General features: G+C 53.3%; 1 protein-coding gene across 2 annotated transcripts; it reads right to left on the bottom strand.

Annotated features, from left to right (window-relative positions):
* Nucleotides 1-162: 162 nt before the first annotated feature.
* Nucleotides 163-25,397, bottom strand: PCSK7 (proprotein convertase subtilisin/kexin type 7). 2 transcript variants are annotated; one of them, XM_020886734.2, is made up of 17 exons: nt 25,308-25,396; nt 23,440-23,561; nt 22,490-22,969; nt 21,233-21,367; nt 20,256-20,421; nt 18,793-18,883; nt 17,857-17,911; nt 17,290-17,428; nt 15,210-15,310; nt 12,313-12,480; nt 11,778-11,885; nt 11,262-11,364; nt 3,897-4,053; nt 3,154-3,248; nt 2,088-2,181; nt 1,773-1,890; nt 163-1,515 (listed from the first exon to the last, which is right to left on the bottom strand). In XM_020886734.2, exons 3-17 carry the CDS (start codon nt 22,955-22,957, stop codon nt 1,153-1,155), a joined length of 2,361 nt encoding a protein of 786 aa, XP_020742393.2. In that variant the 5' UTR covers nt 22,958-22,969; nt 23,440-23,561; nt 25,308-25,396; the 3' UTR covers nt 163-1,152. The 2 variants fall into 2 exon arrangements, with proteins under 2 accessions (XP_020742393.2, XP_020742395.1); XM_020886736.2 differs by lacking the exon at nt 11,778-11,885 and having other exon boundaries at nt 25,308-25,397.

Here is a 25,397-nt window from a genome sequence, read left to right as displayed (position 1 = left end):
GAGTGGAGGATAGGCAGGCAGCTCGGGTTCTCGTGTGTTCCTCGTGTTCCACAATTTCAGGGGGTGAAAGAGGGGCATGGATGACAGTTCTGAAGGGAAAGAGGGGCAGCATGGCGACTTGTGTTAGCTTTGGGGAGGTGGGCGAAAGGAGTGGGCAGAGGGTGACACTGTGTGGAAGGTTTTTATTTTGGAAAAGCTGTGCAGAAAAAATTCAACAAAATGTTGCTGTGGAAAGAGAAAACCAAATCATAAGCATTAAAAAAAGTTCCAATCAACCAACTCGCTCAGAAGAGGGGAGGAGGCCAAGAGTGGGAGGAAGTCGCAGCCCGCCAGGCAGCTGGCCGGCCTCGGGTGGGCACGGCCGTTTCCCTGAGTACTTTGCAGAGGAAGACGGGGTGGCGGCAGTCTGCTGGAGACGCCCCAGTGGAGCAGCCTGGGCCTGGAGGCTGTGCCCACCCACAGCCCCACCAGGCGCATCGTACCGGTCCTTTAGGACAAAGGGGTCAGGGGTGTGCTCAAGGTGGGCTTCTGCTGACCAGGGCTGATGCAGGCAGCTGCTTTCAGGTCACGTGTGCTGTGTTGGGGGCTGACTGCCAAACCAACATGGCCAAGCCCAAGGCTGAGGCTGGATGGTGAGGGGCAGAGAGGGAAGGGCTGCCGTTTCTGGCCCTGGGGTCATTAAAAGGACAGGCATATCGGGGGGCTCTTCCCAGCTTCCATCCCTAAGCCTCTTCCCCAGGGAGCCCAGTGACGCTTCTGCTGAGATGCTCTTCTGGCCACGCGTGCTGAGGGTCTGGGTGACCCACGCCGCTGGCCTGTCCTAGAGAAGCAAGGATGGAGGCCAGCCCAGTGGAAGCCCTAGTCCGTCATCCGAGACCTTCTCACCAAAAGCTCCTACTCCGTTGGAGGAAGGCTCCACGGCTGTTGCCAGCCTGTTCTCTGGCATCGCTGCTCTACTGACTGGACCTTTTGTAGGCCCGTGCCCTCCCTGAGCGTGGTCTTTAGCCAGAAGGCGTCTGCAGGCCTCTGGTCCCAGCTGGAAGCACCTGGACTGCTTTCTGCCCAGAGCTCCCAGGACTAGGAAGCAGCTTTCCACACTCCTCCAGTCGTAGGAAGTGAGAGCCTGTCCCACGGTGGCTGTCAAGCCCTAGGTCAGCACATCTGCGCCTCCTTCCCCTGCAGCAGGTCTGGGGGCAGGAGCTGAGGGACATCCAGGGCACCCCTGCTCTGGGACAGGCTCCAGTCCCCCTGGTCCAGCAGGTCCGGAGCGTGGAGCCCTGAGGTGGCGGGAGCGCCCTCGCTCTCCAGCCCCGCTCTGCCTGGATCCTGGCTGCTGCAAAGGGGAACTGATTCTAGTTCTGTCCCCTCCTCCTTGGCTTTCTGGCTTCGCTGGGGCCAGTGGCACGGTCCACCTCGACAAATCGGGCGAAAGGCCACGTTCCTCTGGCTCAAGTATACTTCCAGCATGTAGTAAATGGTCCAGAAGACTGTGAAGCAGCCAATCAGCACCAGGGTCTGGGGGAAAGGCAAGCACCTATGTAAGGCTGCTCTCCCAGAAGCCTGCAGCCTTTCTCAGCCCAGGACAGTGAGCTCAGAGAGTCTCTCTCCTTCTGGAGGCTGCCTCTCCCACCCCAGGCCACACCCTCTGTTCCCCCCACCGACAAGAGTTAGTCTGGAGCCTGGGGACCCAGGTCTGCCCAATCCATCACTCCCAAGTTGCCTTGAGTCTCCCACTGAGGACAATACCCCAGGACACCCCTGCCTGTCTGCACCTTGAGAGTGTTGGGGGTGATGGTGTAACCGTCTTCCTCGGGGATGTTCAGCCCGGGCGGGCAGGGCAGCGTGAAGCCGTCGTGCAGGTATTTTCCACTCATGGCACTTTCTAGTAGCCTGTGGGGAGCAGAGAGGAGACGAGGATGCCCCTCTCAGCCTGGTTCCTCTACCCGCCTGCCTTGCCCATCCTCCTGACAGCTGGACAGGGCGAGGTCGCACAGCAAACAGGGGAGGCAGGATGTGGAGCTCCCTAGGTGGCCTCCCCACCCCCACCCCCAAATCCCCAGCCCTCTGACGCCCGTGTCTACACCTACCTCTGTCTGTCTCTGATGTCTACTGGACTCCATACAGAGCCATACAGGCTGAGCTGCCATTGCTGGAGGACGCCGGCCTGGGGCATCTCGTCTCCTGAGGCGGCGAGCAGGGCGGTCCGTGAGCCGAGCCTCGCAGCTGGTCAGACGGCAGAAGGCCCGCCTGCCCCGCCACCCGGAGGGACTCACCACATGAGTGGGCGGCCAGTCGTCTAACTGTGTCCCACTGACCCTGGGGTTCTGCAGACCTACCTCTCGGGTGGTCTTAGGAATGGAAAGGGGAGGGTGAAAGGGAGCACTCCAAAGCTAAGAAGTTTCTCCTCTTTCATATTTTAGGGTTTCAGCTGGGATTTTTCTTAAAAAAAAAAAAGTCCTGCTAAATTAAAGAAAGGTCTGAAAACCACCGGTCTGGTGAGGTATACCTGAAAGTGAAAGACTCTTTGCGACCCCATGGACCACACAGTCCAGGGAATTCCCCAGGCCAGAACACTGGAGTGGGTAGCTGTTCTCTTCTCCAGGGGATCTTCTGAACCCAGGAAATCGAACCAAGGTCTCCTGCATTGCAGGAGGATTCTTTACCAACTGAGCTATGAGGGAAGCCTATACCTAATTTGGGGGAAATTGGAAGGGTTGGGTTCAATTTCCAATTTTCTCTTTGAAATACTGTATGACTTCCACATGTCACTTCAAACCTCTGGGTGGGCCTCAGTTAAAAAAAAAAATGGTGAAAATTAGTCCTGCCCTTACCTGCCTACCAGGGCTGGCCGCAGGATGGTTATATGTGAAAGAACTTGAAATGTGGTTTCAACAAGGAATTTGTGTTGCTATCCTGAGGAAAAATGGATCAGTCACTTTGCCAAGGAAGATGAGAGGTAGTATTAATGAACAATTAATGAACAGGTCTCAATGCCCATTCTGTGGATGGGGCATACTTCTTGGCAGCTACCCTTTGGTCCGATGGCACCCCAGGTGTTCCACCTGGGACAATTTCTGTGGGGACTCTGAGATCCAGAGGAACAGACGACACTCGTGAAAGGCATGGCCCTGGCTGGGAGGCAGGCAGGCTTACCTACATCCCTGATGACGAGTCTGTAGGTCCCTTTTGCCCTCTCCCCCCAGCACCTCACGGTGGAGAAGGTCCAGTCATTGAAGCCGTTGGGATCCCTGGGGCAAGAACACAGGAGACAGAGGAAGGTATGGAGCAGGGAACCGACCCCTTTCGCCCAGGGGCACTTTCTTACTGTAGTGGCAGCTGTGGTCTGAGCCACAGCCAACAGGAGGGTGCCATGAGGGGCCTTCAAGTGCAGGCCCTTGCCCTGATCTCAGGAGCTGAGGGGCTTGTGTCAACATGGTGAAGTGGAAAAAGCAAACGTGGAGAGAACACAGGCTTGGGAGTCCCATAGATCTAGGCTTACTGTTACTCTCTGGGGCGCTTACTAGGTCTATGCCTTGTTTCCTCATTTGTAAAAGGAGGTTAAAAAGCCGACTCTCCATCGTCTTTTTTTTGGTCATGCAGAGTGGTAGGCGGGATCTAGTTCTTTGGCCAGGAATTGAACCCAGGCCCTGCACTGGGAGCGCAGAGTCTTAGCCACTGGACTGCCAGGGAAGTCCCTCTCATCGTTCTCACAAGGATTGAAGAAAACATATGTAAAGTGCAGTGCCGAGCACGCTGTGAGCACTTGAACAAGGCAGGTCACAAAGCCAGCGCCAGGGGAGTTTAGGGCAGGGCGAGTGTCCACTCAGCCCGGATCTCTTCCTGGACAAGGCCCTCGCTGCAGAGAGAGCTCAGAAGGTAGGGGCACGAGTACGTACGAGTCCAAGCTGCGGGGGGCGCCGATAAGGGACATCATGCCACTGGGGCAAAAGAGCTTCAGTTCCAAGCTGCCGCGTCGTGGGTGGGTGATGGAGACTGTCACAGCCACGTGCTCCAGGGTCTTCAGCCCCGACATGTCCAGGTCCGTCCTGCTGACTGTGGGAAGTCAGGCTGGGCAGCTGGGAAACCAGCCCCACAGATACTTACGCCCTCACTTCACCCACCAGACACAAAGGCATATACGAGTATCTTTGGCAACCCCGACTGAACCTTGTGAACAGTAGGAAAGGAAGTGCGCGTGCTCATTTCAAGCTCATAATTTAGTTTAGAGTCTAGTTGGGACGACAACACGTAACCAAGACACAAGACAAGAAAGAAATGGAGCCGTTCCCAACATTCATTCATCCAAAAAGTAATTTCCTGAGTACCTCCTACATCTCAGGCGCCGTACTAGACGCTGGGAACGTAAAGGTAAGTTGGCTATGGCCTCTGCCTTCTACCTGCAAGTGGAAAATGATGTCGTATGAGGTCCACATAACTGATGCCAGAGCAGAGATGAGGCAGACAGGTTTAGGCACTCAGTTGTGAGACACACTCTGAGGAAGGAAGTGAATACAGATTGGTAGAGAGTGTTGGTAGAGGTTATTCTAGGAGGGGAAATGACACATATAAAGGCAGAGGTAGAAATGAACAAGTTTCTTTTAAAGGAAAGACAAGTTCTTTGAAAAAAAACAAAAATCAAAAAACTACTGAAGTGATGGCCTTCCTTGGTGGTCCATTGGTTAAGAATCCATCTGCCAATGCAGGGGACACAGGTTCGATCCCTGGTCCAGGAAGATTCCACATTCCATGGTGCAACTAAGCCTGTGTGCCACAAATAGTGAGCCCAAGCACTAAAACCACTGAAGCCCACGCACCTGGGGCCCGTGCCCTGCAACAAGGGAAGCCACTGCAATGAGAAACCTGTGCACTGCAGCAGAGAGTGGCCCTGCTTGCCACAACTAGGGAAACGCTGGCACACAGGAATGAAGACCCAATAGAGCCAAAAATAAATAAATAAAAAGATGAGCTATGCATTTAAACAAACAAACAAAAAAACCACCAAAACTAGTGAAGTGAACAAATTTCAAGGAAATTGTACTGAAGGGAAAAAAGCCAATATAGAAAGGACACATAGTGCACAATTTCATTTACATAATATTCATGAATAACGTTGACTGTGAAGATGGACAGATGAGTGGTTGCCAAGTGCTAGGGATGGGGCAGAGGGGTTGGGTGTGGCCCTAAGGGGTGACAGAGGAGTCCTGGGATGGGCTGGCTCTCGATCCTGATTGTGGTGGTGGTTACACAAGACTACACATGTGGTAAAATTGCATAAACACACTCACACACATACACATACATAGAGAATCTATATCTAACCAGTAAAATCTGAGTAAGTTCTGTGAGTTGGACCAATATAATTTTCTTGGTTTTCCTATTGTCCTATTTTAAGACATTTAACATCAGGAGAAGAGTGTATAGGACTTCCCTGAATAGTTCTTTGCACCCTCCTGTCAATCTACAATTATTTCAAAATAAAAAGTTAAAATAACAAAACAAAAAAAAAGTTAAAAAACCAAACTAGTGAAGTAGAAGACTCAGTTGAAGAATATTAAGAAATTAAGCTGCAATAAGAAATGCCTCTTTCCAAGACAACTTTTCTTCCATTAATTCAGGCCAACAGGCAAAGCAGAGAGCAACACCCAATTTAACAGACGAAGAAGCTCAGAGAGGAGGTGAGAGACGATGGGCATGGGACCTAGGGTAGGAAGGGCTTTAACATTTTTATTTTAAACACACAACCGAGAACTATTAGAGATTACCATGCAAAGATGGAGTTTTTAAAAAAAGTGTTAGGGGAGGTTACTCCTAACAGCTGTGGGTAGGCTGAATTGGAGTAGAAAGAAGAAACAGGTGACAGGAAGGCCAGCTACAATGTCTGATTCTAGTCTAGAGGTGAGGCAGTGTGGGTGTGGATAACTGGTCAAAGAAGAGCGGGGAGTTCCCTGATGGTCCAGTGGTTAGGAATCCGAGTTTTCATGCCGAGGACCTGGGTTCAATCCCTGGTCAGGGAACTAAGATCCCAAAAGCCTTGAGGCACAGCCAAGGTGAAAAAGAAGAGAGGGGGAAGAAAAGGCTCAGGGCTTCCTGTGGCCCATCCATTCTTCCTGTTCGTCTAGGCCTTCCACTCAGTCTGCCTCTCACTGGGCTCACGTCAGGGAGGAGGGCCACCAGCCATTACCCGATGACACCAGTGTTCACGGTCTACCTGTCCGATGCCATCTCTTCACATCCCTCTCCTTCCTTGACTCCACAGACCTTTCTCCACCCCACGTCAGCACAGACTTCCACGGCCAGACCCCGGGCCTCGTCCTTATCTGGCACTGCTTCACTTCTGAATGGTTAGTAACTTCCCTTGTGGGATTTATTACATAAACAACACAAATTAGAACAGCAATTGAGCAAAAATGAGAACAAAAAAGGTCCTGCAATTCTTGATGCCATGTTGGTAAATACCCACTGAGCCTTCTCACTGCATTTGTCTGTGTGCCCACGTGTCTTGTCTTGCACCCTCGCAACTCATGGAAGCCAGTGTTCCGCCTTCCCAGAAAGCAGCCAGCTGTCCCTCCGCTTTCTCCACTACCTTCTTTCTTCTGCACCCCCTGCAGTGGAAGTGTGGAGTCTTAACCACTGGATCATCAACCAGGAAAGTCCCTCCACTGCCTTCTTGATTCCTTCATTTTCTTGCCCCTCAAGAGATCCATCAAGCTCTTCTTCCCTAACCGCCTAAGATCCCACAGCTCATCTCGCCAACACATTCTTATTTACATTCCCTTGTTTTCTTTTCCTTTCACAGTAACTATCTGGCAAAAGGCCAACACCGGATCAGACCAATTATACAGTCTCTTGGCTGGATTTTCTTGCTTACGCCTTTCCCAATACAAAGGAAAAACAAACCCTTTCTCAACTCATCACCTGTGCCTACTAGTGCTAAGAGCCTGGGCTCTGGAGCCACCCAGCCTGGGTTCAAATTCCAGGTCAGCCATTTACTAGCTATGAGAATTAGTTTCCTTATCTGTAACATGTCCCCTTTATATAGTTCATGGTTAGTCATTTTAAGATACAGCCTCTGTCTCCTGTTTTCTGCTGTACCTGGGGGCTCCGGGCTCTGGAGAATAAACTTCCCAACTCCTGCCTCGATGAGAAAGGGGCCACCACCTGGCTGCTAAGCAGGGGAGAAGTCACCCGGGCATCTACCTTTTAACTGACACCTAGTTCTACTCTCATACCTCACCTTTGTCCTCTGTAGTACATGGGGCCTCCAAGTCCTGAGCCCTTTTTTTGGCCACATCGCATGGCTTGTGGAATCTTAGTTCCCATACCAATGAACGAACCTGGGCCCTGGCAATAAAAGCTCAGAGTTCTAACCACTGGACTGCAAGGAATTCCCAGCCCCGAGTCTTTGGAGATTCTGTAGTGTGAACGAGCTTGTTGCCTAGGATCACTCCTGCAGAATTTTCTTAGCCCTGCTTACTTCACCATTCATTTCCTATCTTCCAAAAATGTACTGCAATCTCTACTTTGCTGTGATCTCTTCTCTCATTCTCTTTGTCCTTGTGCTCATTCCACTTTAATTCCTTTAGTCTTACTTTGGTGAGGCTGTACATATGTACATTTATATATGTGAAATTTACATACATATAAATTTTTACTATGCTTGTAGGTGTGCTTAGTCACTCAGTTGTGTCCAACTCTTTGCGACCCCATGGACTGTACCCCATCAGGCTCCTCTGTCCATGGAATTTTTTAGGTAAGAATACTGGAGTGGGTTGCCATTCCCTTCTCTAGTGTATCTTATTGACCCAGGGATCGAACCTGGGTCTCCTGAATTGCAGGCAGATTCTTTACCGTCTGAGTCACCAAGTGACACATTACAGAGCATAACAGAACGGAACAGAATCCTAAAAGAGACCTGAGTGCCTGTCTGTGTCAGCCTGTGTACATAGTGGCCCACGTGCATTTACTTATTGGTGTGTACACGGACTTGGGTGGTCATGCATGTGAGAACATGAGATGTATTTTATTAGAATTGAGCTAGTATGTTAAATGAGTTAACCCTTAGGCCAGTGCTTGGCACATAAAAGGCATTATCTTTTTTTTTTTTGGCTGCGCTGCATGGCATGCAGGATCTTAGTTCCCTGACCAGGGGTGAAGCCCGTACCCCCTGCAGTAGAAGTGTGGAGTCTTAACCACTGGACCACCAGGGAAGTCCCAGAGGCACTCATCTTAGTTGATGATGATGATCATATTATTATTTTACCTTTAGCAACACAGGATCTTGTTCAACCACCACTGAGAAGATCCCAGGGCTTTATTTGCCCATCATCTTACAAAGCTAGAAAAATCTCTATCCTTGTCACTATCCTTGTTCAGGGATCAGAATAAGAGATGTCAATCTAGTAATCATTTGTGGAGAGGTGGCAGCTAAAACCTTAAGTACAACTGGGCCATCGAGGACGAAGACATAGATGGAGGGTCAAGAACATGGCCTGAGTCTCAGAAGAAACTCATGGTTTGGAAGTAGTGAGGTGAGTGAAGAGAAAACCAAGTTCCTCAGGCAGAGAAGCCAGAAGAGGAAAATGGAGCAAAGGAGGTCACCGGAGCCACAGGAGAAGCAGGGAGGAGGAGTTGGAGGAGGTGGAAGGCTGCCACACAGGCCTCGCTAATCTGGTTCGACAACAGGGCTGAGCATCATCGACCAGGATGAGCTGTGAGCTGGCCCCAGGTCTGAGCCTGAGAGGGGCACCTCAGAGGGATGAAGTAAGTCTTCAGCAGTGGAGGGATGGTGATAAAGGTGAGCAGTTGCTTTGGTCAGTTCATTTGAAAAGGTTACTACTGGCTGGAGGCAGTCAGGGACTTAAAGGTGTTTCCTAACAGATGTGCTGAGGGTGTTGGACGGCAGAAGGAGGAATCAATGGGGAGGGAAAGACTGGGCAGGAGAGGAAGACCTGGAGCCAGGAAGGAGCAGGACTGAAACACGGCTGGCAGCGGGTGGTGGTAGCCAGCTGGGGCTGCGAAATAAAAGGGTATTTGCAAGAGGTGTTCAGGAATCTTCTGTAAATACACACAGGCTCCCTTGTGTTTGAGATACACTTCCCAAGCCCCACCCTCCCTCCCGCCCTCCAAAGACATTTCAGACCCAGAGTCAGAGCTAAAGAACCGAGGGGCCCTCCTGCCAATGGGCAGAAATGACAACCTGTCTTGCTCTAGAGCTGCCTGGCCTAAGAAGGTGGCACCTGTCACATATGGCTATTTAAAATCAATTACAGGGACTTCCTTGGTGGTCTAGTGGTTAAGAATTTGCCTTGCAATGAAGGGGACATGGGTTCAATCTCTGCTCGAGGAACTAAGATCCCTTGTGCCACGGAGCAGCTTAGCAGCACAAATGGAGAACATTTCCACCATCATAGAAAGTTCTCTTGGTCACCACTGCTCTAGAGTCTTGGCATTTCACCTCCTTTTCCATCTCAGGAATATTCATTTCCTTCTATCTTACAAAAAAGTTCACCTGCCAGCCCTTGGACACTGACTTGCCCAGGTGTTGGTGGGAAAGACTATCACCTGGCCATAGGGGGAGAGGTTTGCTGACTGTCCAGGACTGAGTTGCTTAGCTCTACATGAATTGGACTGACTTCCTCCAGCTTCCAAGAATCCCCACGAGTCTGGACCTTCAGTTCTGTCTGGAGTCACAACAACAGAGGGGAAGACATCTTTGCCGACCCTGGAGATCAGCAGACTGCTGGCCGCCCTCCAAACCAGTGAAGGGCTCCATCAGCAAAACTCACTGGGTCCACCTCCCTTCTCTCCGTCTTTCTCTCTCCTACTCCAGCTCCTGCTTTCCTCCTCCCAGGACAATCTGTCCTTCTTCCTCCTGCTTCTTCGTGACAAACAAGCAGTTTCCAGATGCCTCTGTACCAAGGGAAGTTTGTCAGACATGCCGGGGGAATGTCCCTGGTTAGTGGGAGGCAGAGGATGATGAAGTTGAAAAGGACCCTAACCTGCTTCTAAGCTGACCCTCTCACTTGATGGATGTGACTGTGGGTTACTGTTACTTAAATGAGAGGCAGCAGCTCTGGATAGGACGTAATAAAAGTTAAAAGATGTACTGTCTCCAAGACATGTGAGTAAAAAGCCCAGAGGTTCCTATTTGAACTGCATTCCTGGGAATGTTCCTGCACTCCTCTGACTTGGCTGATGCTTTATGCCCTTTCCAAGATAGCATTCCTTTTACGGAAAATGCAATGAACCGGGCCCATGGATTTCCTTCCACGTAGAGGGGAAACTGGGCAAGTGCTGGACGTGGTTAGGGAGAGAGAGACAACGGAACTCTTCCCAGCCAGGGGAGCAGCCCCAACCCTCCCTTCCACGCTCCCATCTTTGGCCATCCCTCCTCGTGGCCACTGGATGGTCTGATCACTTCCTAGGAGGATGAGAACAGCAAGGACAAAGCTCCACCTGGGTACAAAGCATGACATGCTTCCGACTTTACAAAACACAGTGGATAACTGCCTGTTAAAATTCCTTGAGAAAAAAAAATCCCCCCAAAACTGGAGGTACAGAAAACTCTCCAGTGGCAACTCTGGGAAGTCCACAGAGAGATGATCCTTTAGCACAGTTCCCCAGCCCACCCGCACTCCGCACTCTTCTCTGGGAAGGGGTTCAACCTCTGGGCTCAACACAAGACTACGTCTCAGACTGTGCACAGACAGCCCTCACCCCTTCGGACAGTCCCGTGGCCCGGTGGGATGGAGGCGGAGGCAGAGGGAGGGCCACTCTAGTCTAGAGAGCCCTCTGGGGACTCCTCTGTCCTCCCCCTGACAGGTCCCAGCTGACTCTGTAATTAGACAAGCCTGAGAATCAAAAGGGAGACATTCCCAGCTCCTTCACTTCATCTAAAGCCCACTGGGCTGCAGAAGATCATCTGGCAAGTTCCTAGCATGGAAGTCAAAGGAACGTCTTTCGACTTGTGCCTGTCTCCCCAGGTCCCGGGTCCAGCCCTCCTGCCAGCCTTCCTAAAGGCTTGCTTAGCAGCTCCCTCCCACCACCCGTAACTCTGGAGAAAGGTCTCTCAAGCAGCCCGGGGCCAGCCAACTCAGAAGCAGCAACATGTCCTAAAATGGTCAAAGAGAACGCCGCAGATCTGGCTGGAGCTCAGCTCCTAAAGGAAGGGGTAGGACCAGCAGGAGGACGAGTTTAACTTCTCCATCACCCCGCCCTGAGCCTCTGGTCCAGGATTAACCCCCTTTCTGCTGACTGCTTACCATTCCACAGAACCTCCAGGGGGCGGGCGGACAGCGGGATCGCCTTGTTCTCTTTCAATACAGGGCTGACGTAGGAAGCTAAGTAAGGGACAGATGTCCAGACCTGTGAAAGACAGAGGGGGCGGTGAATGAACAAATGGACAGGCCTCGTACACCCAACCTCACCTACCTGACCCTTAGGGCTGCACTCTTTTTATTTCTCCCTTAATCATCATTGTCTCTCATTCTGCAGACACCCTGGACTGCTCCCTACGGCATCACAACACGGAAGTGGGGGACATGCTGTGTCCAGGGCAGCAGATGGGGAGCTGAGCACCCTGAGGGCTCCATGAGACACTGAAGTCTCATTTACTCTCCTGTCAGTTTAAGAAACTTTATAGAGTGTTGAGCCTGCTTCTTCATGGGTAAAATGGGTCTCGGGTGAATGAACATCTATTGAGCACCTACGACGTGCCAGGCAGTGTTTCAGGCATTTGGCCCGGCCCCTCGGCCCCTCCGTGCAGGACAGCCATTCACCTTGGCGGCGTTCACGAGTCTCCAAGCATTGAGCAGGCCGAATCCATGCTGGTGGCTGTGGCTGAAGCCAGCCTCGTTGGTGATCCAGTCCGCGTGGTGGTCCTCGTACTGACAGCACAGGAGTCCTGGTGAGCCTTGCAGATTTTAGGTTGCCTGACTTGCCCTGATGGCTGATGCAGCCCAGACTCTCCCACCAAGGCTGCTAGGAAGGGACTCCCCGAGGAAAGCTGGGACAAAAGGGCAAAGCCCTGTGATGTCTCCAGCCCAATGGCCTGCTTACAGAGAGGGACCTGGGAGCCTGCCCAGAATGCCCCTTTGCAGGTGACATGGCAGCAGCAGGACAGGGACAAGTGAACTTAGGTCTACGGTCTCGGCAGGGTCTCCACACTGCTTCCATAGGAACGCAACTCTGGGAGACACTGGCACCTAACGCCTGGGACGTTAGAATCCGAACCTCCTGATACCTTCAAGCCCTTGGGACCAAAACTCTGAGGTGGGCTGGGCCAGGCCATGCATCTGCCTGCGAAGGGCTCACCCGGGTGGCCGTGAAGACAATGATGTGCTGGACGTCGCGCCACGTGAGGCAGGGCCGCACCTGCAGCATCAGGGCTATCATGCCAGCCGCCAGGGGTGCGGCGGCCGAGGTCCCCGTGTGGCCCTCCGTGCAGCCGGTGCCCTTCTGAAGGTCCCAGTCAGTGGTCACCTGGGGAGCAGAATGGGGGGGATGGGGGCTGGTTAGGGCCTGAGTTCCCAGGGGCAGTTGGGGGAGGGGGCGGGGTGGGGCCTCGGAGCGAGCAAGTCTCCCGGTGACCGTTCTGTTTGGCAAGTCAGGATGAAGGAGATTCTTCATCCTCTTGGGCCTTACAGGAGAATCTCTGGAAAGCTGAGGAAAACCAGTTACTCTGAGGGTCTTGGCTGCAGTAGCGCAGAAAGGAGGTGGAGAGGGGAGAGGCCTCATGGGTCCTGATTCCTGCTCAGCTGATGACCCCTTCCCCAATCCCCCCCCCCCCACCCGCCCCTACCCCTGCGCCGTGGAGACAGAGGAGTGGCTGGGAGCTCCGGGGCCCCCAGCTGGAGCTGGGACAACAGTGACGGCACCAGGCGAGGAACTCCAGCTTGGCGGCTCAGAGACGGGGCTGGCCTGATGTCAGTGTGAACAAAGGGAGTGTGTCCCAGGGAGAGGACACCGTACCCCTCACCCAATGGTGGGCTCAGCAGGGGTGGAACATCTGCACTGCTGCCCACCCTGGCCAGTGGCGATCGACGGGCCAGGCCACATCCCTGCTTGGGGCCAAGTGCCTCAGGTCCCCCTTCTCTACCTGCAGCTCTAAGGTGGGAGGTGAGAGTGGGGGTGGGGGTTGAGGGGGAGGGACATGGCACCTGTTTGGTATCCAGTTCTTTCCACGTTCTCATCCTCCCTGGAGCCACAGAGGGTGGAGCCAGGGAAGGCCCTGCCTGAATCCACTCCAGCCCATGGCCCTCTGGATCTAGCACGTGGTGCCCATGCTAACACTAGAACATCTTTTCCTTCCAGGCTTCTCTCCTGGGTCGGATACCAAGGTGCTGTCTTCTGCCAAGAACTGCCCTTTCTCCACTGTCCTCACTTCTTGCCTTCCAGCTGTTATAGCAGCTGCCAAGACATGTCATTTCCACTCAGAAGTCACACTCTTACAGAAGAGAAGGGAAAACTCTCCAAGTGGAAGTCTCAGTGAGGGTGGGAAGCCTGGTCTGTGCCAGGGAGCAGATTAATTTTTTCCTGTTAAGGAAACAGCCTCACAGTGACAGTCCAGTCTGGAGCCGGGAGGCCCGTGAACTTGCCTCCGATGGCAGGAGCCCCGGGCAGCAGACGGCGGGGTGGCGTGTGCCTCCGTGCCTGCCCTTGGGGAGGCAGCCCCATCGAGCTGGTCATTGAACAGAAACTGGCAACTGGTTTCCAAGACACGAACAACCCAAAGATGGGAGGTTGGCTGAACAAACTCTCTTTGCATTTCTGGACAAATTACAGTTCAGATGGAAAGTGGTGGGGGTGAAGCAGAGTTGACTCTGGAGGAGAAACTAGTATGTCCGGTAACTTCTTGGCCCCCGACTGTGGCTGGGGTGAGCAAGAGTTCTGCCAGGATGTTCCTGCTGTTCCTCCCCCTCCAGCCTGGCCCGGGCTGGAGGTAGGTGGTGCCTCTCTGCACCCAGACCCCTGTCTGTTAAGCAAAATCTCCTGCCCACTTACTTTAGCTCACTCCCTTTTTTCTTCTCCCAGGGTGGGGGACAGAGCTGGGGTCACCTGGCCCAGAGCCTTGGAACATTGTATTGACCAGAAGTCATTGAGCGGCAAAAACAGAATTTTAGTTTGGGAAAGAGAATTTGACCCAGAGGCAGCAGCCCAATTCCCAACGGCCCCAGAGAGTCCTCCCAAGCGCGAGCGACTGGAGAAATGTGACACCGGCTGACTGCAGCCCAGCCCTGCCCGAGAGCCCCCCGTCCCCGAGTCACTCTGTTACGGGCATCGGGATGGGCAGGGAACTCTAGGATGACGGGCTGGAGCTGAGCCAGCTGCGGGTAGGCACTGCACTCTGAATTCCTTCACAGGTTCCCACAGCTTGAGAAACTCCACTTCCTTGCTCCAACCTCTTGTTTGCTGTGACTCCAAGCCCAGCTCCAAGGAAAGAGCTGTCTCTGGGGCTGATGGGGACATTCCAGACTCCTTTTCCCATCCATGCAGTGCAGACAACCACTAGCTTTACTCCTGAGGATGAACAGGATCAAAACTCGCAGTATTTACATAAGGACTGCATAGCAATGCAATGATGATTTTTTTTTCAAGCCCACAGAAATTAGCCAAAGCCTGTATTCTATCAAAGGAAGACATATCAAAGGTTCTTTCATCAATGTGTGCTCAGAGTGATTTCTATAAAGATATGCATATTTGTTAAGTTAAAAATTTAAAGATGAAGGAGCTTCCCTCCTGGCTCAGTGGTAAAGAATCTGACTGCTAATGCAGGAGACACAGGTTCAATCCCTGGGCTAGGAAGATTCCACATGCCTCAGGTTAACTAAGCCCTTGCAGCACAACTACTAAGCCCATACGCGCTCTGGAGCCTGGGAGCTGAAACTACTGAGCCCATGTGTCCCAGAGCTCGTGCTCTGCAGCAAGAGAAGCCCCCCAGTGACAAGTCCAGACAGTGTAACAACAGAGCCCCCCACTTGCCGAAACTAGGGATAAGCCCCTGAAGCAAGGAAGATCAGCACAGCCATACATAAATAAAGAAGATTTTAAACAATTTAAAGATTAAAATCCCTTTACACAGATACATTTAGAGTCCTCAACTCCATTCTGCCAACAGGGGCAGACTCTTAGGGAAACAGATCTGCTAGGGAAGAGGATCCCAAGAGCCAGGCTGGGGAGCAGAGGGCGGGTGTGGGGGACAGGGCACTCACGATGCTCCGGAGCATCTTGTCCCCTCCGCTGAAGGTGACTGCCAGCATGGAGGCACACTCCTCGGCATAGAAAGGCATTCGGCCCTCCTCATCCACAGCGCCTGGGGGAGGAGCAGGGAAATGGGAGCGGAGGTGAGGGTCTGAGAACATCAGACTTAGCTCTGATCTTAGTTATCATCGAGGGGTTGGTCCTGGGCTTAAAAAATGATCTCAGTGGTCCAAGTCCTTCAAGTACCCACATGCCCCGCCCCCACTCCCGGAAAAGTGGTCTCAAATGGCAGAGGGTAGTCTGTGCGGAGACCATTCTTTCAGCAGACTGTAGGGGGTGGCCCACTCGACACACTCATTCATTCGCACATGCGATAATCAGTTACTTATGGGTTATCTACGGCAAGTCACACACTGTATGAGTGACGGGGGCTGTGGGGAAGGGCCACAGACCTGATCTCAGGGAGCCCATAGTCAGGGGGGAGGTCAGAGAAGTAAACACAGCTGGGATGGTAAATGCCTACAGTAGGGAGCAAGGCAGTTAATTTAGGCTGGTGTGGCGGGGAGGTCAGGGAAGGTTTCAAGGAGGGAAGTGACCTGTGGGAAGAGAGGTTGGAGCAGAGGCCTAACCAGCTATGGTGGTGGATGTGGGGGCTGGGGGCGCAGAGGGGTTTATCTCAGATGATGGGTAGAAAGTGCTCCTGGGTATAACTCATAAGGAAGTCCTGACCTCCCCTAAGAGCAGGGCTGGTTTCTCCTCTCTATCAGAGTCTGAAGAGAAGACTGCACACACATTCAGACAGAAACATGAAAGCTGGGGGCACACCCAGATCCATGGTCCCCTCACCCCCGAGTGACACACACAATCACACACTCTGAGACACATGGTCCCCTCACCCCTCACACACACCCAGATATACAGTCCCTTCACCCCTGAGTGACACACACCATCACACACACTGAGACACATGGTCCCCCCACCCCTCACCCCTGAGTGACACACACCATCACACACTCTGAGACACATGGTCCCCTCACCCCTCACACACACCCAGATATACAGTCCCTTCACCCCTGAGTGACACACACCATCACATACACTGAGACACATGGTCCTCCCACCCCTCACCCCTGAGTGACACACACAATCACACCCACTGAGATACATGGTCCCCTCACCCCCGAGTGACACACACAATCACACCCACTGAGATACATGGTCCCCTCACCCCCCGAGTGACACACACAATCACACCCACTGAGATACATGGTCCCCTCACCCCCGAGTGACACACACAATCACACACACTGAGATACATGGTCCCCTCACCCCCGAGTGACACACACAATCACACCCACTGAGATACATGGTCCCCTCACCCCCGAGTGACACACACAATCACACACACTGAGATACATGGTCCCCTCACCCCCGAGTGACACACACAATCACACACACTGAGATACATGGTCCCCTCACCCCCCGAGTGACACACACAATCACACACACTGAGACACATGGTCCCCTCACCCCCACCCCTGAGTGACACACACCATCACACACTCTGAGACACATGGTCCCCTCACCCCTGAGTGACACACACAATCACACACTCTGAGATACATGGTCCCCTCACCCCTGAGTGACACACACAATCACACACACTGAGACACATGGTCCCCTCACCCCCCGAGTGACACACACAATCACACACTCTGAGATACATGGTCCCCTCACCCCCGAGTGACACACACAATCACACCCACTGAGATACATGGTCCCCTCACCCCCGAGTGACACACACAATCACACACACTGAGATACATGGTCCCCTCACCCCCGAGTGACACACACAATCACACACACTGAGATACATGGTCCCCTCACCCCTGAGTGACACACACAATCACACCCACTGAGATACATGGTCTCCTCACCCCCGAGTGACACACACAATCACACACTGAGATACATGGTCCCCTACCTCTGACACCCCCCTACCCAGTTACAAGTCTCCTCACTGCTGCGTCTCTCTCTCTCGCACACACACACACGTGCACCCATGCACTGTGGGACCACTGGGCCCACTACCTATGGTGACGGTGTAGATGGAGTTGGCGTAGCCATCGTAGTTGCAGTTGTCGTTGTGCTGGCCCCCATTGCCACTGGCCACCACAAAGATGCTCCCAAAGCCCTGGCGGCCAGCGATCACCCCATGCTGCAAGGCAGCCTGAGGAGCAAAACACCCAGGTCAGCTGTGAGGAACTCACAGGAAGACCCTACCCCGCACGCCACTCACTCTCCTGTCCCCTTCTAGAAGGAGAAGAAAAAAAACCACAAGGGCATTGGACAAGGGAGAAAGAGACTTAAAGACGGACTTAAGAGGGTAAGGGGGCTATTAGTGGAACAACTGCTTGATGGATGTGCTCTGCTTCTCAGAGAAGGTGGGGCCAGAAATGGGGAGCCAGCGCAAAATCAGAGCAAAGCACCACTTCATTCTAAGAATGTCCCCCTCACCCCTTCACCCTGGGGCAGGAGTGCTGTTCCCAAAGGAGGGGTTGGGGCTACAGGGCAGGTCTGGGGGAGGGCGGGAGCAGTTCCGGGAACAGAATGAAGAGGGCGAACTTGGTCCCCAAAGTCTCCACGGTTCCCAGCTACCTTCCCCAGCTGGTGGGGGCCGTCCACCGTCTTCCCGTCATCGTCTGGTCCCCAGCTGTGGAGAGACACCCAATGTGGGAAGAGCCAGGGCCAGGCCGTGGCTGCCCACCCAGCCCAGCCTCAGCGGGCTGTGCCTCTGCCCCACGCTTCCCCTCCTCCCAAGGGCTCCAGCCCAGGACTTGCGAGATGAAAGGATGTTAAGAGTCCAGCCCTCACTCCAAAGTGGAAAACAGAAGGACATGCTAACGTTCTTGTCCTTGGAAACCTTCCCAGTTCAGGACTACTCTAACCTACTCCTACAAACCCCTTCTCAGGTCCCCAGGGAGTACAGGGTGGCGGAAAGGGACGAGAGGCCACCCCTTCCCCACCGAAGGAGCTAATTCTAGGCCTGATGGCAGAGCACCTGGAAAAGAAGCAGACAACCTGTGTAAGCTGTCTAGGAGATCTCTGTCCTTTCTCTAAGTGTGGAGCATGTCATGTATCTACAGGAGATGCTGGCCGGAGAAGAACAGGCTGCTGTCAACGCAGCGCGAGCAGCCCAACCTCAGCTCCTCCTGATTCATCCGCCCCCTTCCTACCAGATCCACAACCCGGAGCTGCCGGTGCGTCCCTGGGTGGGGGCAGAGGGGCTTTGCGCTGGGTATTCAGCCCAGCTGTGGTAGGACAGGAATCCTCAATTTCTCCCAGAGCATTACAAGTTTATTAAACAAATAAACACGAGGCGGGATGGAACCCTCCTTGTGTGGCAACCTGATCATTGGGTGACTTGGGGCTTACGATGGAGAACCCAGAAGCTGGGGGTCTGGAGAAATGAGGGCTGTGGACTCACAGGTTGTACCCCAAGGGAGAGGCCCCCCACCCCCACACCGCTGTTCTCTGGTTGGGGGATTTGCCCGGTGCCCCCGCCCCTGGCCCCTTTCCCTGGCTGTACCTCACCTGCAGCTGTAGATGTCGTTGATCTGATAGTGCTTGTTGAATGCCACGGCCTCCATGCTGTCTGTCAGGGGTCCATCCAGCACCCGGATACCTAGGCAGTGTAGGCCACACCAGCGCCTCAGTAAGGCAGGTCTCCTAGATGGGGAGCCGGGTGGTGGTGGGGGCCCCCTGTGGAGACTTACTTTTCTAAGTGCTCTAGGATCTTTTTAATTTTTATACCATGTGCATGTACCTGGCCAGAAATACTTTCTAACATAATGCTAAATCTTAGACTTTATGGATCCTGGGGTCTGGTGGGCAGAGGCATAGGCTAGAAAGTAGGGAATCCAAAGCTCCCTTTTTTCATGCATCCTTTATCACGTAAAACACTGCTTGACACACAAGAGGGTATTCAACACATGGTTCTCAGCCCATTGCTCCTCCCATGGAGGTCTAGTCTCACTTTCTAAGATAGGGCAGGTCACATCCTGGTGCAGCTCTCAGAAGGGACCTGGGCTCCCTCCCTCTATAGTCTCACTTACAGAGAGGGCTGCTGACCCCTGCTGGACTATAAGAGGAATGCAGCCAATCTGGTCCAGCCTCGTAAGTGCAGGATCCAAGCGTTTATGAGAAATCACCAGAAGGGCGTCTGCATCCGAATTTCCCTTCACCCTCTGCCTTGATGGACAAAGACCAAGAGGCCGAGGAGCCATAGAACCACCCCAGTATGGACCAGGGCCACTCAGCTCTCTTGAAAAGATGGGGAACAGACAGTGACCGTCAACAGGGGCAAGGAGCTAAAGAGCTGGGAGATGGGAGAGAGGCCTCCACAGACACACAGGATCAAGAAAGAGGGGGAGATGAGGAGGCCATTGGTAAACCGTGAAAATACAAAAATGTGGATAAGTAAAAGGAGCTATCATTACAGTGAGCTGAGCACTGATGGGGCATAACCATGATCAGAAAAAGGAAAGTGGAGTCTGAGCAGGTGGGCTTGGGTCTCCATCTCTCATCCAGCTCATTTTCACACTCTCAGCTGTTTTATATAGTTGTGCATGCTCAGTCGTGTCCGATTCTTTGTGACCCCACGGACCCCGCCAGGGTCCTCTGTCCATGGAATTTTCTAGGCAAAAATACTGGAGTGGGTTGCCATTTTTTACTCCAGGGGATCTTCCTGACCCAGGGATTAAACCCACATCTCTTGTGTCTCTTACATTGATTGACAAGTGAATTCTTTACCACTGAGCCACCTGGGAAGCCCTTTTTAAAGTGGGGTTTGCTGCTAAAAACATGTTAGAAACACCAAAGCACTGAGAAAAAAATCAATGAGCTGATCTGCCCTGCTGATACCTATTTATAAGTGTACCTTTTGCTTTCTGCTGTGTGTTGAAGGGGTAATAAAGTCGTGTTGGAATTCAAGACAGAGGGACAGAGGATGAAGACAGCAGTCACGGGTGGGCGTACCGAGGCTGGACCGGAGGTACCTGCTATGCGGCTCCCGAACGCCACTCCCACGGCACAGAAGCTGTTGTTGGGCACAGCGGCAATCTCGCCCGCGCAGCGCGTGCCATGGTGATTGCCATTCTCCACGTCCGGGTGGGGCATGGGGTCAGGGTCGTTAGAGTTGAGGTCATAGCTGCCTTCAGGGCTCTGAAACGTGGCGGGGGAGGAAAGGGGGAGATGTGGTCACTCACTAGTTCCGACCGGTCAGGTCTTGGAGCTCAGGGAGAGAGGAGAACTGGGGGTTTGGGGCTCTGAGCCAACACTGAGGGCCCATCTCTGCATAAGGACAGGACACCACGGGCAACGCTGAGAAGTGCTGTGTGCTGTGCTGTGCCAAGTTGTTTCAGTCATGTCTGACTCTTTGCGACCCCATGGACTGTAGCCCACCAGGTTCCTCTGTCCATGGGATTCTCCAAGCAAGAATGCTGGAGGAGTTTGCCATTTCCTTCTCCAGGGGATCTTCCTGACCCAGGGATTGAACCTTTGTCTCTTAAGCCTCCTGCATTGGCAGGCAGGCTCTTTATTACTAGTGCTAAGAGACATGCTATAGCTCTAGGCAAACTTCTCTCTTGTTATTATAGAAACATGCCCAAGAGCTGCTTCCATGGTGGGAAGCCTGAGATAAAAGAGGCTTCCGGCTACTTAAAGGGCAGGCTTTACAGAGGGGGAGGCACTGGGACTTGAGTGGAGAGGGAAGTTGCCCAGGGCCACTCCTTACTCCCCAGGGCAGGGAGTGGCAGCAGGATCCAGGAAGTATCTCTCTGCTGAGCTGGAGCCTGTGTCCTAGCTGCCAGGCCACAAGGCCACCTCGGGGAGAGGAGCAGATGAAGAACAACATCCTACCTCCCAGGCCCTTTCCTCTGGCCCAGAAAGAGGTCACTGGGAAAGCGAACAGGCCTGAGACAACATCAAGAATCAGGTAAGGCCTGGGGGTGGGACTGATACCAGGGTCACTCACGTAGTTGGGTGCAATGTCCTGGATGGTGTGCTCCACGCCGTCGTCCACAACCACCACGGTCACCCCACGCCCGGTGACGTTGCGCTCCCAGACACCTGTCACATTGATGTCCCTGCCAGGGCTCCGCCGGTTATTCTGGGGGAGACACGGGGTCAGGAACTGCTCTCTGGGCCTTGGGAGTCCTGAGATGTGCAGCACGGCCCATAGTGAGACAAGTACAGTGAGCAGCCCCTTCTCACTCCTGGCTGCTCTCAGGGAGCCAGAGAGAGGGGTGGACAAACAGGGGTAGGTGGGATGGGGCCAAGGAGGGGACCTGTGAGAGCTCTGCCACAGCACAGGTGTGCTTGGCATCACTCATGGGCAACAAGGGTGAAACAGTGACTAGGGTTAAGGATTGGGGATTAATATGCCATATGATATACATTGGGACTTCCCAGATGGCACTAGTGGTAAAGAACCTGCCTGCTAATGCAGGAGACGTAAGAGATGCAGGTTCAATCCCTAGGTTGTGAAGATCCCCTGGAGAAGGGCATGGCAACCCACTCCAGTATTCTTGCCTGAAGAGTCCCATGGACAGAGGAGCCTGGTGGCTACAGTCCATGGGGTCACAGAGTAGGATGTGAGGGAAGTGACTTAGTACCCACTGCATGCATGATATACATTATATTAACATTGTATAATATAACATTACTAGCTAACCCCACACAGGCATGATATACATTATATTAACATTGTATAATATAACATTACTAGCTAACCCCACACAGGCATGATATACATTATATTAACATTGTATAATATAATGTTACTAGCTAACCCCCTCACAGGCATGATATACATTATATTAACATTGTATAATATAACATTACTAGTTAACCCCAGCACAGGCATGATATACATTATACTAACATTGTATACTATAACGTTACTAGCTAACTCTTGTAAAGTGTTTCCCATGTGTCCGGCACACATACATTAGTTCACTTAACTGTAACCGTCTCCGTTAACAGAGAGGTTAAACAGTGCACTCAAAGGCACAAGCTAGTGAGCGGCAGGCAGCGCCAGGCACCGCAGTCCTCTAGCTCTCTGCGAGTGAGCACAGGGCACGTGGAGCCTGAGGATGAAGCCCACCATCAAAGCCCACGGAAATGTCTCTGTGGATGGGAGGCCCCTGAAGAGTTAACCCCAACAGCCACTAGAGCACCGGGTACCCCCGCCCTGGCTGTGTGAAGCTGGAAGCGGCCAGGCTGGACTCACCAGGTGCCACTGCTGCGGGTACTTGGGGTCGTTGAAGTGGACGCTGCGCTTGGTCCGCTTGAGCAGTCTCTGCTCTGCGTGCCAGCGCACAGCCTCGTGCCCAGCCAGCACGGCTTCCACCTGCTGCCGGATGACCTCGGCCTGCCGGGCCTGGCGACGCCCCACCGGCTGGACCAAGAGGTAGTGCCCCTGAAGCTCCCCGATGCGCCCCGCGTTCATCAGCCCCGTCGCCTGGGCCAGAGCCTCTGCCCGCCGCTCCAATGACTCCTCTGCCCCCTTGCCTTCCGGACCGTCCAGACACACTGCCCAGCTTAGCCCCCCTGGGCCCTGGGTCCTGAGCCCACCTGCCCCCACCAGGCCCATAACCCAGGGAAGCAGTAGGAAGAGCCCAGCTAACTCCAGCCAGAGGCCTGTGGGCAGGCCCAGGGGGGCATCCGAGTGTGGCCCTCTCTGCCTCCCTTTCGGCATCAGAGCAGTAGGCTGCGGACAAAGAGAAGGACATCAGAGGTAAGAGAGCTGATAATGGCAGGAATCTCAGGGGGCAACTGAACACCAATGTATCACACCCGGAGACTCCTAACCCATGCTTTTTAAATCATTAAACGTGTGATCCTCTCTTTTGATTCACATTGATCTCTGACCAACAGGGATAAGCCCCTGGGGGGAGTGGGAGCCAGCACTAAGCCTAGTGGGTCCTTCCATGACATGATTATCACAAGACAATCAAGCAGGAGGTCCAGCTGCTAAAAGGCACCACACTGCTCTTCCCCACTGTTGCCATCTTGAGCTCAGAAGTTGTATCACTCCTGCCAATTCCTGGCAGCTCCATTTTTCTTTAGAAGAGACCTTCCTCCCTTCTTTAGAGGGGACAGAAATCTTCTCCCAACTGACTTCTCAGACCCATCCGTGGTCTTGAGGGCTAACTTCCTGCAGTGGGGCCCCGTTCCCACCTGGACTCAGAGTGAGGCTGAGCTCCTGGTCTGGTTAACCACCTCACGCTCATTTTGTGCAAATGGAGAAAAGGCATTCCTTCCGCTGTGAGTAGCGGTGACTCTCAGCACAGACCGCAGACCTGTAGGCCCCAAGAAAACAAGAAATGGTGTCCTCCCAAACCCAGTGGAGCAGGTAGAGGCTAGCCAGGAACCTTGGATCTGTGACCAAAGAAACTGCCAGCGATCACCTGCAGGAATCTCAAATAGGTCACAGACTGGAACCAAAGTGGTACAGTAAGGCCAGATGGGTACAAAACCCAGAAACCCTACTTCTCATCCTAAACATCAGGCCATCCTCTTCTCTTCTTTTCCTAGATGCCTAGAAGAGGGCTTGAACTCTTACCCAAAACTCCTCTTGAAAAAGTAGATAGGGGACTTCCCTGGTGGTCCACTGGCTATGACTCTGCGCTCCCAATGCAGGGGGCCTGGGTTCGATCCCTAGTCAGGGAACTAGATTCCACAAGCAGCAACTAAAGATCCAGCATGCCATAACTAAGACCCAGTGCAGCCAAGATAAATAATAGATAAATAAATAATAATAATAATAAAAAGAACAAAAAAGTAGGTAGTACTGCTTCTTAGAAGTCTGGGTCGTAGCTCAGTTCCTGGTTTCTGTACCTGTGAAGGATGCCAGGGGAAGTAAGAGTAGGAGGAGGTGGGGGGGGGGGTACGGAAATGGGGAAAAGCCCAGAATACAAACAAAACTGAACAGGAATAAGAGGCAAGTGGGTGGGGTGGGGATTGGAAAGCACCACTACAGGGCTTCCCTTAGTCACTAGCTCAGCAAGTTGTGAAGTGTTCTAAACCTGTGACCACCACCCATGGCTTGACAGAAGGGCCAAATCAGTGGGCAAATGTAGGGACAGGGGCAGGCGAATGGGCAGTGGAACAAGTGTGTCCCTATTGGTGGCTGAGTTCCTTCAGAAGCATCTGCTGTCTAGTGGGCTGGGGTGGGGGTCACCTTGAGGCAGGGCTTAGTACCCCCACACATACTCAAGTGGATCAGTCTGAAAATATGGGTATTGTACACAAGTCTCTTTGGAAAGGAGAGACCTAACATTTCCGCCACCTAACATTTCCCTCACCAGATCCATGTATCTCTTTCTCTCTTAGGTTCCCAGGAAAATACCCCGCTGCTCTCCGGCAGCCTTCACTGTCCCAAGACATTCAGGTGTCCTTCCCAGTCTGCAGGCATTAGTGAAGCAAAACCAAATTCTTGTGAGATAACTTGACAGCGACCCAACTGGGCAAGGCTCCTTCCGTCTCAGTGGAGCCCACAGGTTTCCGGAAGACAGGAGATACCTGACCACCACATCCTCCAGTCCTTCTGGCAAGGTAGGACTTTACCCAGCACCTCACCTCCACCCTCGGCTTCTGGGAAAGGAACCTTAGATATCCTCTGAAAGCGGATCTCAACTTCGCCCCAACTAACTAGGCGTGTCTCTACAGCTCTTATGTGCCAAGGAGGGCAGCCCGAGTCCAAGGTTCCTGTTCCCAAGAGGCTGTCCTCCTTCTCTTCCTCTTGGGAACCACTACAACCCGTTCCTAGAGATCAGGCTGCCTGCCAGAGGCCAGTTTCATCGATCGCTGGCCTCCAATGCCCGGTGCAAAGGGCCCCCCTCTCCTCAGAGGATTCGCACGATCTTGGAATCCTGGACGCCGTGGCCCCTTCTCGCTGGGCTCGCGCACGCGGGGAATGAAGGCAGCCTCTGGCAGCTCACTCACCCTCAGACAGCGGCTGCACACCCCCCCCCACGCCCCCGCGCCCCCCAGTTCTAGAGCACCCGGACTTCCAATGCCCCGCCCCCACCGAGTTCCCAACTCACCGGCCCGGCAGCCGCCGCCGCCGCCCCCTGCGGAAACTCGCGGCTCCGCGGGAGCCCGAGAAGCCGGTGACAGCAGCATCACTTCCGCCC

Source organism: Odocoileus virginianus, chromosome 10 (genome assembly GCF_023699985.2).
Source record: "Odocoileus virginianus isolate 20LAN1187 ecotype Illinois chromosome 10, Ovbor_1.2, whole genome shotgun sequence".
NCBI lineage: Eukaryota > Metazoa > Chordata > Mammalia > Artiodactyla > Cervidae > Odocoileus > Odocoileus virginianus.
The sequence above is the reverse complement of the archived record's forward strand: the minus strand, read 5'-3'. Positions and strand labels throughout refer to the sequence as shown.

Excerpts from the sequence above, each read along its gene's own strand:
- PCSK7 (XM_020886734.2), bottom strand. The coding sequence starts at position 22,957 with ATGCCGAAAGGGAGGCAGAGAGGGCCACACTCGGATGCCCCCCTGGGC. Across the intron at positions 20,422-21,232 it reads AGGACATTGCACCCAACTAC|AGCCCTGAAGGCAGCTATGA; the intron begins GTGAGTGACCCT and ends GCCACGTTTCAG. Across the intron at positions 17,912-18,792 it reads AACGACATCTACAGCTGCAG|CTGGGGACCAGACGATGACG; the intron begins GTGAGGTACAGC and ends GTCTCTCCACAG.